Genomic DNA, 16,216 nt, shown 5'->3' with positions numbered 1-16,216 from the left:
TTTACACCTCCACCATCATCTATCCTCAAAGGTAAAGTGCAAATAAACTACATTTTTTTTTATCAATTATTATTCTATTATGGTTATTTATACATTTACAACTACAAAACAATTTTTCAGTGTTTTCCTTACTATGGTTTTTTTTTTTTTTTTTCAATTTACTATTTAGCTTTAATTTGAGTGTGTTTTCCATGTTGGAACGAATTATTTGGTTTTACATGTAATCGTATGGGGAAAAATGATTCACCTTACAACATTTTCATGATACGATCTCAGTTTTGGAACGGATTAATTTCGTATCCTGAGGTACTGTACCACTGTATATATATGTTGTAGGCATTTTAATTAATCATCTTTAGAGTAATTTAATGATTTCTGATTTTGTAAATGTAATGTTTTAAAAATAAAACTTTTTTTAACTTATTATTCTATGAAGATTCTTTATATTTGTTGTGTATCTAGTTAGTGATAACAATTACCTGTCAAATTTACTGTTTTAATGCTTGTCATATTTTCCGTATCAAGCATTTGATTAAGTTGTCTTGCCCCATTTTGTAAACAACATGCATCCACTCTGGACAGAAGTCGCTCGCAAGTTAAATGTACATACAAAGATTCTTTCCGCTCATGGTTGCTGAACACTGCCATGCAGGACATACCCCAAGAATATGATTCAAGGATTGCATGGCACCTTCATTAATTATCATTCTTACTTACATAATAATGTATTAAACTTAAATTATCACAAAGTATCAAGGAAATTAGGAGGTTTCAGATTTCATGCTAGTCTCTCTAACTAACCTGAAAATATAACTAACCTGAAAAATTTGGTCCAGATCAGCCAGAGTTTAGTATTATACAGAGAACAGATTTTATTTTATATATAAATATAATGATATTTTTGTTTACAGATAACAAAAAAGCAATAGCTAAAAAATCATCTAAAGCAAGATTTTGAAAAAACAAAATATTTTTGTTTTGAAGATTAAACTATATGTAATTAAATCAGAAAATTACATATTATAGAAGTTCATAGCAAATTTTAATGATAAAGAATGTTTTAATATATTGTACAATTTAAACTATATTTTTTATTATAAGTATATACAATACTCACAACTTTTTTAAGTAACAAAAACATTGTAAGATTTACAATATTTGATGAAATCTTTGTAAACCTGAATATTCTCCAATTTTGAGAAATATCCTCCAATAAGATCAAAAATATTAGTTATTAAAAGAGTTTTTGCTGCTTAAAAAAGATTGTGAGTGTCTTATTAGCTATTTAGACAGTTAGTTATACTACAGGTATCCCTTGATTAAAGCAATTAATTAACCCCTCAATGCTATTATGTATCTCAAAACTGCATTAATTGAATACAGTGGTATCTCAGTACTCAACTGAACAATCACCACTCACTAGAACAAATATTTTTATTTTTATTTTGTCATCTGTAAGACAAGTTTTCTATGATAAAAATGTTAACTAATTCCAAAATAAAATGAAACAATAGAGCTACTAAATTTTTGTCAGACAAAATTATACTTGATTCAGTTTGTTTTTTTCCCCACTTAATTAATGCTTGTGGAACACAATCATCATGTTGGTGACATATGAAGACTTGTTGCAAGTTCATGAGTTGCTGTTTGTTGATTTTTAAAATTTCTTTTTGAAAATTCTGTTCAACAGCATTTGGATGCACTATACAAAATGTATTGAGCACCCAAAAACTGCATCTTTTAGTTCAAAATATCCTAAACAAAACTTTCAAAACCACATTTGACATATCTGATGTTTAGGAGTATCTTCCCCATTCACATTATGAGTATAGCATTATATCTTGTATAGCATTTTGTATAGCATTATATCTTCTATGAAACTTAAAAAGCATACATAAAATGGACTTATATCCATTTAATCTGAAGACATTTGATTTGATTTTACACAAACATATATGAAGCAAGTTTTAAAATAAGCTTCTAAACAAAGAACACAATATCACATTAGAAGTAATGTGCTAAAATTTCAAAACTATTATAATTAACTATATATCTACATCAGAAATCACCCTCAGCAAGAAAACAATAAATTCACCAACACCTTATTTGCTGAAAAAACATATCTATGTTAAGTAAAGACAGCTGCTAAAGCCATATTAAAATTTCCATTGCATATATAAAGGGATTTCCAGAATTAATTTTGTGCATTAATCAAATTCCACATTAAGCAAAGCAATGTTAAGCTAGGGATATCTGTGTAAGTACATAATTATGTAAATATAACTGTATTGTTATCAAAATAACTTTTAAATTTATTAATAAAAATTTATAGTTAAATACTTGTCACTATCATCCTTCTTTTTGGATTTCCTTTTTTTAATTCCAGCTGTAGTGGATGATTCTTCAGAATTTAAGTTATCATTTTCAACCTCCTCCTCTCCACTGAAAAAAAAAATTTTTTTTTAATAATATATAGTACATTTGATGAAAAATTTATGATATAAATTTAATTTTTAAATAAATTTCTATAATGTGATTTCCTAAGAGCATTAACTATGTATAATTTGTAATTATAGTAGAGCGTCGTTTATCCAAAAGTCGGTTATCCGAAAGTATTCCAGTCAGCAAATTTTTATTATCACTTGTAAATTTATTATCACTTGGGCTACTCCAATATTTTTTTTGATGTATGTGTTTTAGCTGGCAGCACTGGCACTTTTGTGTGGTGTTTTTCTGAGGACTGTGTCGGAATGTGTATCGTGCTCAATCGAACGTTTTTGATAGTAGATTAATGTCTAAAGTATAATTTTTTTTTGTTTTTTATATTTTTCAATATATTTATTTTGTTTGTACAAAATAAAGAAATAATTTTTAATGATACAATAGTCATGATTATTATTATAAAAATTTTCATTAGGTTTAACATTGACGAAAATTCAATGCGAAGCGACATGAAACGGAGAAAAATGGGATAGGTTAATATATTTTTTCATACATAATTGGTTATCCGAACAACCACAGTCCCCAAATGATTCGGATAAATGACGCTCTACTGTATTACATAAAGTTAATTTATATTTTTTGTCAAGATTGAGAGTTTAATCTTGGTCTGGCTGTCTGATTTTTTTTTTTTTTTGATAATAGTTAGCTAGGTCTAACGTTATAAATCATTATGCTTAGCAAAACAAAGAGCAAACCAATATTTTATTGGACTTTTTTTTTGGCCCTTGAAAATGTCTCCTGCCATAAAGTGGAGAGCAGCAACAGTGCCAGCATCTTTAACTTTGGGACAATAATTATCCCTTTGATCCCATGTCATCTGTCCAGGACTTGGATTGTTTCATCTGATGGTCAAGAGGAATAAAAGAGGAAAACTGGAAATTTTTGGCCAGAGAGAGTTTAAGAGATCTTGTTTGTTCAAAGAGATAAATAAGTCAAGGACTCTTCCCAGTTGTCTTAATAAGGAAGCTCCATTGAGCGAGAGAAGTGAGATCTCAAGCAGCCTGAGAGACAAGTTGAGTCAAAGACTTGTTAGTGAGAAAGCAGCCTAAGTCATGGACTTGCATCAAACATGGATTCTGACTATGGAATTCAAAGTTGAGAGCTTCAATGTGTAACTGGCAACTGAATATATATAACTAAATAAAGTGTAAATACTTTGTGACAGTAGAAGTGGGTTTCTCATGGATCTGAGTGGAACAGATAATATCTAAGTACACACTTTATTTGAGTATTTTTAAGTTAATATTTCAAGTGTAAATCTTTTTACCCTTGAAATAATCTTCTTACAGATTATTATGTTATACAATAAAACTTTGAGTCAATGAGAATAAGAAAAAACAGCAGTCATAATAAATATATTTATTATTAATTTAATTGATCTAGTTTTCATACTTCAAATTTGAAAATATTTGAAATATGAAAACATGAAACTTTCATGAACACTTTCATGATATTTGAAAGTGATAAAATTATATAATTTTATTACATTTTATATCAAAATATAAGTGATGTAAGATCATAATTAATAAATATACATTAAAACTAATAGTTCATTCACTTTAGCTCTGAAAAAAATTAATTTATTTCACTTTTATTTAGAATAATATACAGTGGGTGATTGGTTAACGAACAGATCGGATAACGAACACTTTCGCGAAAGACTTTTATGTTCGGACAACAAACACATGATCGGATAACGAACACCCCACAGAACAAACACAAGAAGAAGTGACATAAAATAATGAATACCGATTGGTCTTCCATTGTCTTTGGGCAACAATTCGAAACTTTTCAGAGTGTGGGAGACGTTGACATCAACGCTCAAGCCAGTATATACCGATTGGATAGTATTCCTCTGAACTTTGAAACTCTCCCTTGTAATTCCAGCCTTTTATTTTTCTGACAAAACAATTCTTTTGTGTATTCCCAAGACTGTCGGACGGGCACTCGTTAAGTTTTGCATCTGTTTTTCTTTTCAAAAGGTGAGAGTATAATAGCAAAGGTAGAGAGTGGGCAGAAGATGCCTAATGTTATATGGCGTGAACAGGTCTACAGTAGGTCTCAGTTCAATCTTATTTAAGAAACATACTATATAATCAAGAAGACTCAAGCAGCTAAAGGAGTAACAAAAATAACATCTGAGAAATAAAGAACATCAAAGAGTTCGTAATGGAACCTGAATCAGATCTGACAACAGAAGAATGCCAAGAACCCTTGAATGAAGAACACCAACAAACTTGGAGAAATATGAAAAAGAGGATTAATGGTGATATCTGTTATTAAAGATACTTTGAAGAAGTGGGAGGATGTCAGAACAACAGTCTTAGAATGGCATCCAAACCAGGTTGAGGTTAATAGGCTTAGGGATCTATACAATTACAATGCTATTAATTACTTCATGGCACGTATATATTGTATACCGCTGTTGACAAACATTTTCGAACAATCTCTTCACTCTTCTTCAGGTCAACTGGAATTGCCAGGACGGAGTGTATTCTATTTGTTCATCAACAGCGGTATACAATATATACACTGTAGAGATTTTTTATTTAATACAGTTCAAGACCATATGCTACACCAAGAGATACTCGAGGTGGCCCATCTCATGTGTTAAGACTGATTTTAAGTTCAATGGTACTATTTACCATTGTTAAGGTGAATAAGAACCCACAGTATACTCAACAGTATAGCCCTAAAGCCAGAAGCAGAAAGAAGAGATAAAGGTTTATGAAAAAGTTAGAATGAAGGAGAAATAAAGTGAAAGGATAGTGGGAAGAGTGTTAGGGTCTCATAAGCACCTGCATCGCATTTATTAAAGAAATTCAAAAATATTTACAAACAGTTGTTAAAAATGACAGTGTATACAAATACAATACACATTATTTGGCGCAACAATTGTTGGCCTGTAAAGCCCAAGGTTTACATAGATCAGAAAAGTGATATTTACAAAATGACAGAGTAATACAGAGCTGAACAGTCCTCTTGCGACAGAAGATGTGTTGGATTGGCATAGCTGCACAGGACTGAGCAATGATTTTATTACATAGTGAATGAAAGTTGACATAAAACCAGTGGTGAATAAAATAACACGACAATACATGACATGGGATGGATGGTCAAACTGAACAAGAGTATGATGTATAGAAAATGGAATTACACGTTAGAAATGTGCTGGACACTATCCCATGACAATTAGTGGATGAATACAATTAGAACCGTGCATAACATCCAGTCACTACACTAATGATGGAAGTTGACTAGGTGGCACATTGCAGAACAAGAACACAGCGAAGAGTGAGTACCCTGGCCATGAGGTCCGTCTGTGCGAGATCTGGACCTATAATATGAAGTCTGGCTGATGAGATTGCCTAGGAGCTCGGTCTAAAATTTTTATTCAGTGGCAAATTTCACCAGTGCTTTGTAGTAGAGATGCCATGAATATTCGGCTACTATTCGGTATTTGGCCTATTCGGCTACTTTTTTTAATATTCGGTATTCAGCTGAATAGTATGCAACATTCGGCTGAATACCGAATACCAAATCATAAAAAAAAAAAAAAAAAATGCACATATTACTCAAAAGCGTATTTATTTTAATCTCAAATTGTTACGTTTAATACTTAAAATCTATCAGTGGTAAGTTGTGATGAATGAAAATTTTTTCAGCATTTGTTGATAGCAAATGACTGCACTTTTCCTCATAAACTATACCTGCTTCTGAAAATAGCCTCTCATTATATACACTACTGCTGGGAGATGATAGATAAATCTTAGCGAATTCTGTCAGGCTTGGATACTATTTTGTGTTTGCTGACCACTACTTGTAAAGGTCTGCTGTCCAATCTAGGCGAAAAGTTTTCATATAAAGTGATACAAACAGCGATATTTTTTAGTAATAAGGACTATTAGTAACACGATTTGATGTAACAATGAACAAATAATGCATGTTATGACCAGGGCTGTGGAGTCGGAGTCGTCAAAAAATCCGCTGACTCCGACTCCTTTTTTACTTAACTTCTTATGTATATAAAACGGAAAAGTATTGGAATCGTGTCAAATTTGACCTTCCAGGATTTTTTTGCAAATCTACACGTTTGGAGACCTCTCAAATTCCTCAAAAAGTCAATAAAAACTCAGAGGAAAAATTCTTGTGTGTGTATGTGTTGGCGTCTAATTTGTTTAACTTCTTTATTTTCTGTCCTGAGATATTAAACAATATCTCAGAATGGGTAAAGTTTAAGAAACGAAATGTGGCACTGTTTCTTGTGTATAAAGGGGCATTCATACTATTAAATTTTGGTTCTTGAAGTTAAAGGTCGACAGAGTGAAGACATAAAAGTGGTCATGTGACATATCTCTTAATGAAAATTTTACTCGTTATTAGCGTACAAAATTTAAAAAAAAAAATAAAATTTGTCTCTACCTTCAAAGTAACTTTTTTGTCATTTTATAATAGTACAGTAAAACCCGTTAAGATGTTCTCGCCTAAGATGTTAGAACGTATATGGAGAAACGATTCAGTTCAACTACTATGATGCTTAATAATTAACTCCTGTGTTAAACCATCTGACTCCGATTCCAACCACTCTGACCACAGAAATTATTAGGCTTCAAACAGAGTGAACGAAATCATGCCCCACATACACGGTCTAACATCCAGGCATATAAATGAAAATCTTGAATCTTTTGCATATCTCGAAATTTCAAGTTGTCCTGAGTCCAAAAATGTAAAAATTTGGGAAGGAACATTTTTTGACCGATCGCTATACACCTTCCCTCTATAACAGCCCTTATATATAACAGCCAGAAAAGTAAAAGTTATCGAATATATTATACATATAATCGAGACAAGTTGATAATAATAATAATTATAGGCAGAGGCTCACATTCGAAAAATAGGCCGCAGTCTCCCTTGGTTACCAGTGGCGACAGCAGCGTCGGGCCAAGCATGGCTACTGAATTGCCCTCAACAGATGTGAGGAATCAACCTAGCCTTGGTGTTTCTGTGGCAATGCATCCACAGACCACAAAGGCTGGAAAACCACACCAACGGATGAAATGGACAACAGAAATGAACGAGTTTATCATTTGTACTTACTACACCATCACAAGACTCGAAACAAACATGATAGCACACAGACAACAACTACACCATAGATTCACACAACAATATTCTCACCTCACTGTCACCAAACAAAGGGTTGTTGATCAAAAAAGAACAATTATACACAACAACCTTAACAAAATGCAAAACACACAGTTAAAGCAATAAACACATATGTCGTCCCAATACTCACATACTCTTTTGGAGTTATACATTGGACTCACTCAGATTTTGAGCAACTCCAAAGGAAAACAAGAACAACATTTACTAAGCATAAACAACATCACCCTAAATCTGCCATAGAAAGATTAACCCTTCCACGTAAAGATGGCGGACGTGGCCTGATTGACATAGTTAACCTTCACTACAAACAAATACAGTCACTGCGAGAGTTTTTCTACAGGAAACAATTACATAAAGCAGTAACTCTAGCAGACTCAAATAACACATCACTAAACTTATACTCACATCATACAGACTTGACACAACATATAAAAAGCATAGACACCATCAAGCAATCGTGGGCTCGAAAGGCACTCCATGGCAGGCATCCTTATGACCTGGCCCAGGATTTTGTTGACAAAACTGCGTCAAACAGCTGGTTAGATCGGGGATGCCTCTTTGGGGAGACGGAAGGATTCATGATTGCCATACAGGATCAGGTCATAAATACTAAAAACTACAGAAAACACATACTCAAAGATACAACACTCACAAATGACACATGCAGAAAATGTCACATCATGCCAGAAACTATACAACACATCACTTCTGGTTGCAAGCTCTTGGCACAGACAGATTACTTACATAGACACAATCAAGTAGCAAATATAATACACCAAGAGCTTGCAAAGAAACACAAATTGGCAGACATCCACGAACCATACTACAAGTATATTCCACAGACAGTATTGGAAAACAACACGCACAAAATGTACTACGACAGAGCCATAATCACAGATAAAACAATTTACCACAACAGACCAGACATCACACTCATTGACAAACACAATAAAATCACATACATTATAGACATAGCCATTCCAAACACTCACAATGTACAAAACACATGCACTGAAAAAAATCAGCAAGTACACAGAACTCACCCAGGAAATAAGGCATCTGTGGAGAATGGAAAGGGTGCTTATATGTACTTGTTGTTCTCTCCTGTACAGGTGTGATACCACAACACTACACAACAGCCTGGGAACATTACAATTGAGTAGAAATACATACATCACACTACAGAAGGCCACTATATTGAATACATGCCACATTGTTAGGAAATTCCTGAATACAGACACTGACACACTTATTTAATTTTTGTTTTTGGTTGCTATGCCTTGACTCTGGTCCGGCATAGTACACAGCCATTGGTGTGAACCGAGTAACCCACTAAACCCAACATAATAATAATAAGTGCAGAGCCCAAACGGTTAGGAGTTGAAAGTTGAAATTTGGTACACAGTTAGGGTACGTCACAAAAACGCACACTAAGAAGGGATTTTTTGAAATTCCCCCTTAGGGGAGAGAGACGGGATTAAGGCTTCTATATACATTATGGATATGAGCCCAAATGGTTAGGAGTTGAAAGTTGAAATTTGGTACACAGTTAGGGTCCAGGTGCCTTTTTTAGCTTTAGTTTGGAGAACTCCTGCTCTATTTCTTGGCAAGTGAAAAGTTTATCATCCTCAGTTGATGAACAATTGGAACTGTTGTGCCAGATTGTTTCCTGCAGTACACTATCATACGTGTGGTCGTCATCAGGAAAATAGATTCCTGATTATATTTGCATAAGTATCTTCCATTGATGTGCTGTAATTGTTAAAGTTAAGTTGAAAGTTATTAGGGATCTGAGTCTTTTTTACCTTCTCCCTTGCAATATAATAGGGGTGGACCAAGGCCGGTCATGTCCTGTTTCCGTGAAAAACCACCTCCAGGAATCAGTGCGGGCCTTGTTGATCTTGGTCTTATAGCTCCTAAATAGGGTTAAATATTCCTGGTGTTGTTCCTCACGCCTACCGGGGTCAGCCTCCTGCCTGAACCTCCTCCTCATTCTCCTAAGGGAAGCCCTCAAGGTGGAGCTCTTTTTTGTCCACCAAGGGCAGATTGCTTGACAGTTTTTATTTTGGTTGTAGCCTGATAGACCCAGTAGATGATGGTATGCAGGTATTTAGGTCTGCGGCATTGGCCATGTGAGGAAAAGGCTCAATTTTCCTGTGTATACTTATGTAGTTTTTATAATTCTCCCAATTTGTAACCTGCTTTATACAGAGCCTCCTTACCATGTTGGGAGAGTCAATGCTGGTTTCTATGTAGCTATGGTCACTCGCCGAGTGTTCATCCAGGGTGCTGCAATGTATGCCGTGGTGAAGAAGAAGGCAGTTGGCCAGACATAAGTCCACCCAGCTCTCCCCTGTGGAAGAAGAGTAGATGGAGAGAGTGCTAGTGTTTAAAGACTGGAGGTGTAGCCCATTTAAAAATTCAATCACCTTATAGCCCCTTGAGTCTTCAATAGGACTATGCCAAACATGCGACTTGGCATTAAAGTCCCCGGCAATGAGGGTTGGAAGATTGCTGAGCTGATGTATTGTGTTGTTTAGCTCTTCTAATGGTTCAGTGATGTCCTCGTATGGGGAGCAATAAAAGGAAATAATTACCAAAAATACATTGTGGAAACTGATGATAACGGTGGTGAAGTGCTTGTTCGAATGCTGCAACAAGAGTTAAGCAGTGAGGCCATGATTGATAATGATAATCCCCATTTTTGGATTTTCCTGAGAGTCAATGTTGAAAATGGGGAGGTTCCCAAAAACGGCTATTTTTCTGGTTAAAACAGTACGGTTCCTGGACAAGCAGTACATCCACCTGATGGGAGTTGGACACCTGTAAGGACTCCGTGGAGGCAGCCGTCGAGCACTGCAAATTAATTTGTATCAGTTTTATACCTCTTTGTAAGGGGCTAATATCCATAATTCGTTTGTCTAATGGTTTGCTCCCTTATTCGCTGTTTGAGGGCATAGAGGGTCGAAGGCGTTGTGATTGGTGGGCAGCCGTATCTCCTGGGCGAGACCTTTGTTGGCTGACTTACAGTTGATACAGCATGGATGTTTTTCCTTTTGGCTACAGTCACTGTGTCTATGTCCTTTAGAACAGTGGCTACAGACCTGGTTAGCAGAGCAGTCCTGAGCTATGCAATTATACCTGCAGCACATGTAGCACCACGTTATGTAGATGTAATCATCCAGTTTAATGTTCGTCCAGGAGAGTGAGACGAGTTTTTCTTTAATTAAGATGCTCCTAATGAGTTGAGTGGTGATAGCACAATGTGGCGGCAGTTTTCACGGGAATTCCCTCTTGTTATTGCAATGCTCAATTTTGTGGAGGTCGTAAATTCCTCCTTGCTAATTAGATTCAATGAAGCATTTTGTTCATAAATCATGCTAATAATATTCTCTTCCTCAACCAAGTAAGGTACATTTAAGAGGATGATATGAGGATGCCTATCCTCAGGGACCTTAGTCCTCACGTGTTTTTGCACCTCCGGTAACTCTTCAATAGCTTGCCCCAAGACTCTAGCATCCTGTATATTTTTGATACGAAAGCAGAGCCCATTACCTCTTACCTCTTTGATAGCTGTGACTTTTATTTTTAATTTGTCTGGCTTTATCTTGTTTGTTATTTCTTTTTGAACATTTCTCATGTTCATCCTGATCCCATCTTCCTCTTTGGGATAAACTACCAGGGCATAACTGCTACCACTGCCCTCCCTTTTGATTTTGTTGTTCAGTGATCTGGAAATGGCCTTTGTTATTGTGCTTGCAGGAATATTTGATTTCACCACTTCCGAGTAGGTAGCTATTTTGCTCCCCTCCTGCTGTTCCTGAGCAAAGACAGTGCCTGATTCCACTGGAAGAAGACCGTAGTTCTTTTAATATGCCATACATTTGGTTTATGGCTCCGTACATTAGAGTAACTTTCTCAACAATATCCCTTTTCTCATTTACCGATGGGTATGTTTAGTGTTTTAGTGCTCTAGTAGAAAGGGCGTTCTCACACTCATCAACCAAGCAAGCCCTGGCAACCGAATTAGCCCACATCAGGAGGATAGCAACAGAGCACAGGTCCCCGAACATGACATGCTGCTTAGCAGAACGATATCAATACCTGAAACACGCCCTGACTGCAAATAATGTTGCCAACCCCCAGCAAGACAGTTTGACACGAGTCCCCATCACATTCAACCCATACCTTAAGACAGTACATAAGAAGATAGCTAGAGAACACGGGATACAGTTAGCATACAGAAAATGTCCCACAATTTTCTGTATCCTACAGAATGATAAAGACCCTCCCGATAGCACCAGACTCCCCAGAGTCTATTCTATCCCAATCAGGACAACAGACAGAACGAAGACTTATTATACATCGGTTTGACCAAACGTTCCTTGAACACCTGTCTATGAGAATATCAGGCAGATATCCGACATGGGAGACTCACCTTAGCCCTGGTTGCGTATGCGTCAGATCCTGAGGTCAAGGCACGATTCAATAAAGCTACTATTATCATCAACACACCCCACCAGGAGCATCTCAAATGGCTAGAGGCCACGGCTATCTATAATGTCGGCCAGGTAACCACATGCATTAACTGGAAGGAAGAGCTGACTCTATCTCTGGCCTGGCAATCACTGTTGGATGCCAACCCGCAACTTCCTCCTCCACTGCACGACCGCGCATGTCAAAAAGGATCCATTTCATCAGAATGACACCTGATTCCAAATAGAATACACTCCGTCCAGGGAATTCCAGTTGGCCTGAAGAAGAGCAAAAAGATTGTTTGAAAATGTTTGTCAACAGCGGTATACAATATATACGTGCCATGCACTGGTTACAGGTTCTGGATAGTGTAGTGTAGAAAAGGAAACTTATTTGGTTGGCAAATTCAAGAATCCACATTGTTTTAAGAAAGCCAAGCTACCACTGCCTTATTAAGACAACAAGAATGCTTCAATGATAAATTGAATTTGGGCTGATATTTTGAAAAATAGAGATTGCAAATTGAAAAATAAAAAAATGATTCTTTTTGCTGACAATGTCACCTGCCATAAGATTAATGTTTCATTCAAAAACATTCAAATTATTTTTTTGTCACCAAATACAATCTCATTGATACCACCATTGGATCAAGGTGTTATTTATACAGCAAAGATGCATCATCACACACAGATTATGAGGAAGATAATTCAAGCAATTGAGGGTGACCAATTGATAACTGATTACGCAAAATCAATACATTTGTTAAAAGCAATGCATATGATCAAGAGCTTGGTTCTTGTGTCACTTTCAATGATTATAAATTGCTTTTAATAAGCTGGTTTTACCACAAACAATGGTTGCAGTGATCGTGAAGAATTATAGAATCAGTTTGATTTGGGCAATTTCAAACTTGCTGAAGCCATATCACCAGCAGAATTTGAGGCTTTTATTGATTGCAATGAAAACACTGAATTCTATAGAAATATTATTGATACTGAAATCTGCAAATCCATCAAAGGGAAACAAGAAACCACTGAAAAGGATGATGATGAAGTTTATAATATTAATCAGGATGAATTGTATTCTTTGCCTTTGATCTCATCTCAAGAAGCAATAAGTTGTTCAGGAGTATTTAAAACAAAATTTTGAAGAATATAATTCATTTTATGATATAGAAGATATGATTATAAAAAATATTTTGAAAAATTGTAAACAATGTAAAATTACTAATTTTTTTTTACCATTGAAAAATCTGTAATCATTGATTAGATAAATTAGTTAATATAATAAAAAACCATATTATAATAAGGAAATGTAGTCTTTTGATACACATGATCAAATACAAAATGACAAAATCTTTTTTAAGATGACTCATTTTGGTTGTTTTAGAAAGCAATTTGGTTTAAAGCAACAAAGTTTCTTTTAANTTGAAAAATTGTAAACAATGTAAAATTACTAATTTTTTTTTACCATTGAAAAATCTGTAATCATCGATTAGATAAATTAGTTAATATAATAAAAAACCACATTATAATAAGGAAATGTAGTCTTTTGATACACATGATCAAATACAAAATGACAAAATCTTTTTTAAGATGACTCATTTTGGTTTAAAGCAACAAAGTTTCTTTTAAGTAGAGTTTGGCTGTTGGAAAGTTCAACTCTTTTATCAAGTCCAACTGGTTTCTATTAAGGATATGTTTATAAAGTTGAATGAGTTAAACGCGTTAGTAACAAATCGTTCTAAAAGTAGTAGTCTCGTTCAGTGCACATGCTTTGCAGTGATGACGTTTCAAATAAAACTCAATGAAGTTCACAAAGGAAAGAGTTAGTTCACTTTGTTAAGAAAATGGCAGCCGGCGATATCGATGTTTCTAAATCGAGTAGAAACAAGTGTTTAAACTGTGAATTAAAAGGTGAAATGATAGAAATAACTGTCTACCCAAAGCAATCTAAGAAAAATATTTCAGATAAGGCTACACTAGTAACATTCATATCTTCAATTTTAGAAACAGCCATTTAGTTATAAATGAATCGTTCGAAAAGTCTAATGAAATAAGAATAACGACGACGTTATTCTCGTTTAACTCATTTGACTTTACGAATGTACCCTAAGTAGACTAAACTGTATAAACATAAACAGATGTATCTTGTTAGAGATTTATCAATACAAAAAAAAGGAAACTATTTTATACATACTGTATTTCTGTAAAAAGTATAATAATTTAAATTATTTGTAATTAAAAACATTATTATTTATATACAGTAAGTTATTACAATAAAATTTAATTGTTCATTAAAATTATATCATATATATAATTTAACAAAATGTTTAAAATTGTTTTAGATTATTTTCAGAAAGAATACAAGAATGAAAAATCATTTAAATTGATCATATCATGTCTTATCATTAAATAATTACTATAGATCAAACAAACTTCTATTGTAATTATCACCAAAAGTAATATTAACTTAAATAAAAAATTCAAAAATAAATATTTTCCAAATTTGTAAAGTTTTTAATTAAACAAAGTTAAATAAGCATTTCATAGATATCAATTTAATTGAAAATATTGAAGAATTAAATGTTTATCAGTTAAATATTTGAAATAGATTATCAATACAAAATAGGAAAACATTCATGACGATATGAAAATCAAAACATAAATAAACTTAATCTATGAGTAAAACTAAATTAAGCATCAAGAAACTTCATAAAACAGTTAGCAAAGGTCGTGATCTAATTAACAATTAATTATAATTCATATAATTTAAAACTTCTTTAGCATGTATCTGCAAAAACAAATACTATAATAGGTTTTAACTCACACATATAACAGCCGATCATATACAATCTATATACGTAAAAGGCAAGTTTAAGTCTGCCATATGTAAATGAGAATCATATAGAAGATATTTAACACCTTAACGACTGCCGTTAAATCTTATATTAAGAACATTCTTACCTTAGCTTTGTACGTATCAATAATGATAGAGCTTGATTCTATATTTAACACCACGTACAATTCCAATATATATTTATAGTATATATAACAAAGTTTTTGACAACTTACAAGTCCTCCTCTTGTCTTCCTTTCTTCAACTTTCTGTCTTTTCCCATAGCATATATGTTTCATAAGTTACCGGCAACTATCCTTATACTTCTTCTTCTCTTTGTTTAGAAATCGAAAATAAAATTTACCAAGTATATCGAGCACACGATTATTATCGTCTCTCTTTCGAAGCTGAATAGCAACATGTGGCTAGATATAACACGCCATCTACGCAATATGGAATTGCTCAATTTTAAATTATTACAGAGAAAATGTTAATTCATTTTATTTTCTTCTGTCGTTTAGAATAAATAATATTAATTTCGTTTTATTATAAAATATAACATTTGATTTAATATACAAAAAATGAATTTCTATAGATTACAATTCATTGTCACTTTCAATAACAAAAATAATTTTGAAATTTCTGTTATTAATATAATTGAATATTTATATAAATACAATTAAATGTTTATTAGTTTTAGAAAATTATCCCATTTTCAGTGTTTGTTAAACTGTAATGAAATGTCTTTGTTTTATTAATATGCTACTTTGTAAAACTCTATTAATGGCGAGGTATAGACGGCTGGATGGCCGAGCGGTTAAGATTGCAGCCTATTGCTCTGGAGGACTTGGGATCGAATTCGGCTTTGTCGCGTTCTCCCCACCACCCGGCAGCCCTATTGTAGGCCATGGCTGAACCCATGGGTGGAATGGACTTGCTGAAAGACGCCCTTTTAATGTCTACAGGATGGAAAAAGTTGAAAAACATCCCCGGGCACTAACAGTTCATCAAGTTCAAAGTGGGGTGTCCGGATAATAACGGAATAGAACTGACATAAACGAATCAAACCATTTACGATAGTTTATGAAATTCCAACCCGAACTCAAACTCGGGTTTCTACACCGGTAGGCTGATATTTTTTATCATTTTGTTCATTTGTACAATCCCACAAAAAAAAGAAAGTCTATGGTGAGGAACGGGGTCATCGTTTTTGTTTTATTCTTTTCGCCCTGTG

General features: G+C 34.0%; 1 protein-coding gene across 1 annotated transcript in view; it reads right to left on the bottom strand.

Moving 5' to 3' along the window:
• Window positions 1-15,432, bottom strand: part of LOC111623709 (eukaryotic translation initiation factor 5B-like) — a 59,698-nt gene extending 44,266 nt beyond the window's left edge. The window contains exons 1-2 of the mRNA XM_023366395.1: window positions 15,219-15,432; window positions 2,341-2,442 (exon numbers count right to left, since the gene is read on the bottom strand). Coding sequence (XP_023222163.1) covers window positions 2,341-2,442; window positions 15,219-15,265 — 149 coding nt within the window. The 5' untranslated portion in view covers window positions 15,266-15,432. The remainder of the gene's footprint in view (window positions 1-2,340; window positions 2,443-15,218) is intronic.
• Window positions 15,433-16,216: the final 784 nt, after the last annotated feature.

This window comes from Centruroides sculpturatus, unplaced genomic scaffold (assembly GCF_000671375.1).
Source record: "Centruroides sculpturatus isolate CEXI.00-Female unplaced genomic scaffold, Cexi_2.0 scaffold80, whole genome shotgun sequence".
In the NCBI taxonomy this organism is placed as follows: domain Eukaryota; kingdom Metazoa; phylum Arthropoda; class Arachnida; order Scorpiones; family Buthidae; genus Centruroides; species Centruroides sculpturatus.
Note: the sequence above shows the minus strand (reverse complement) of the source record. Positions and strands in the feature narration are given on the sequence as shown.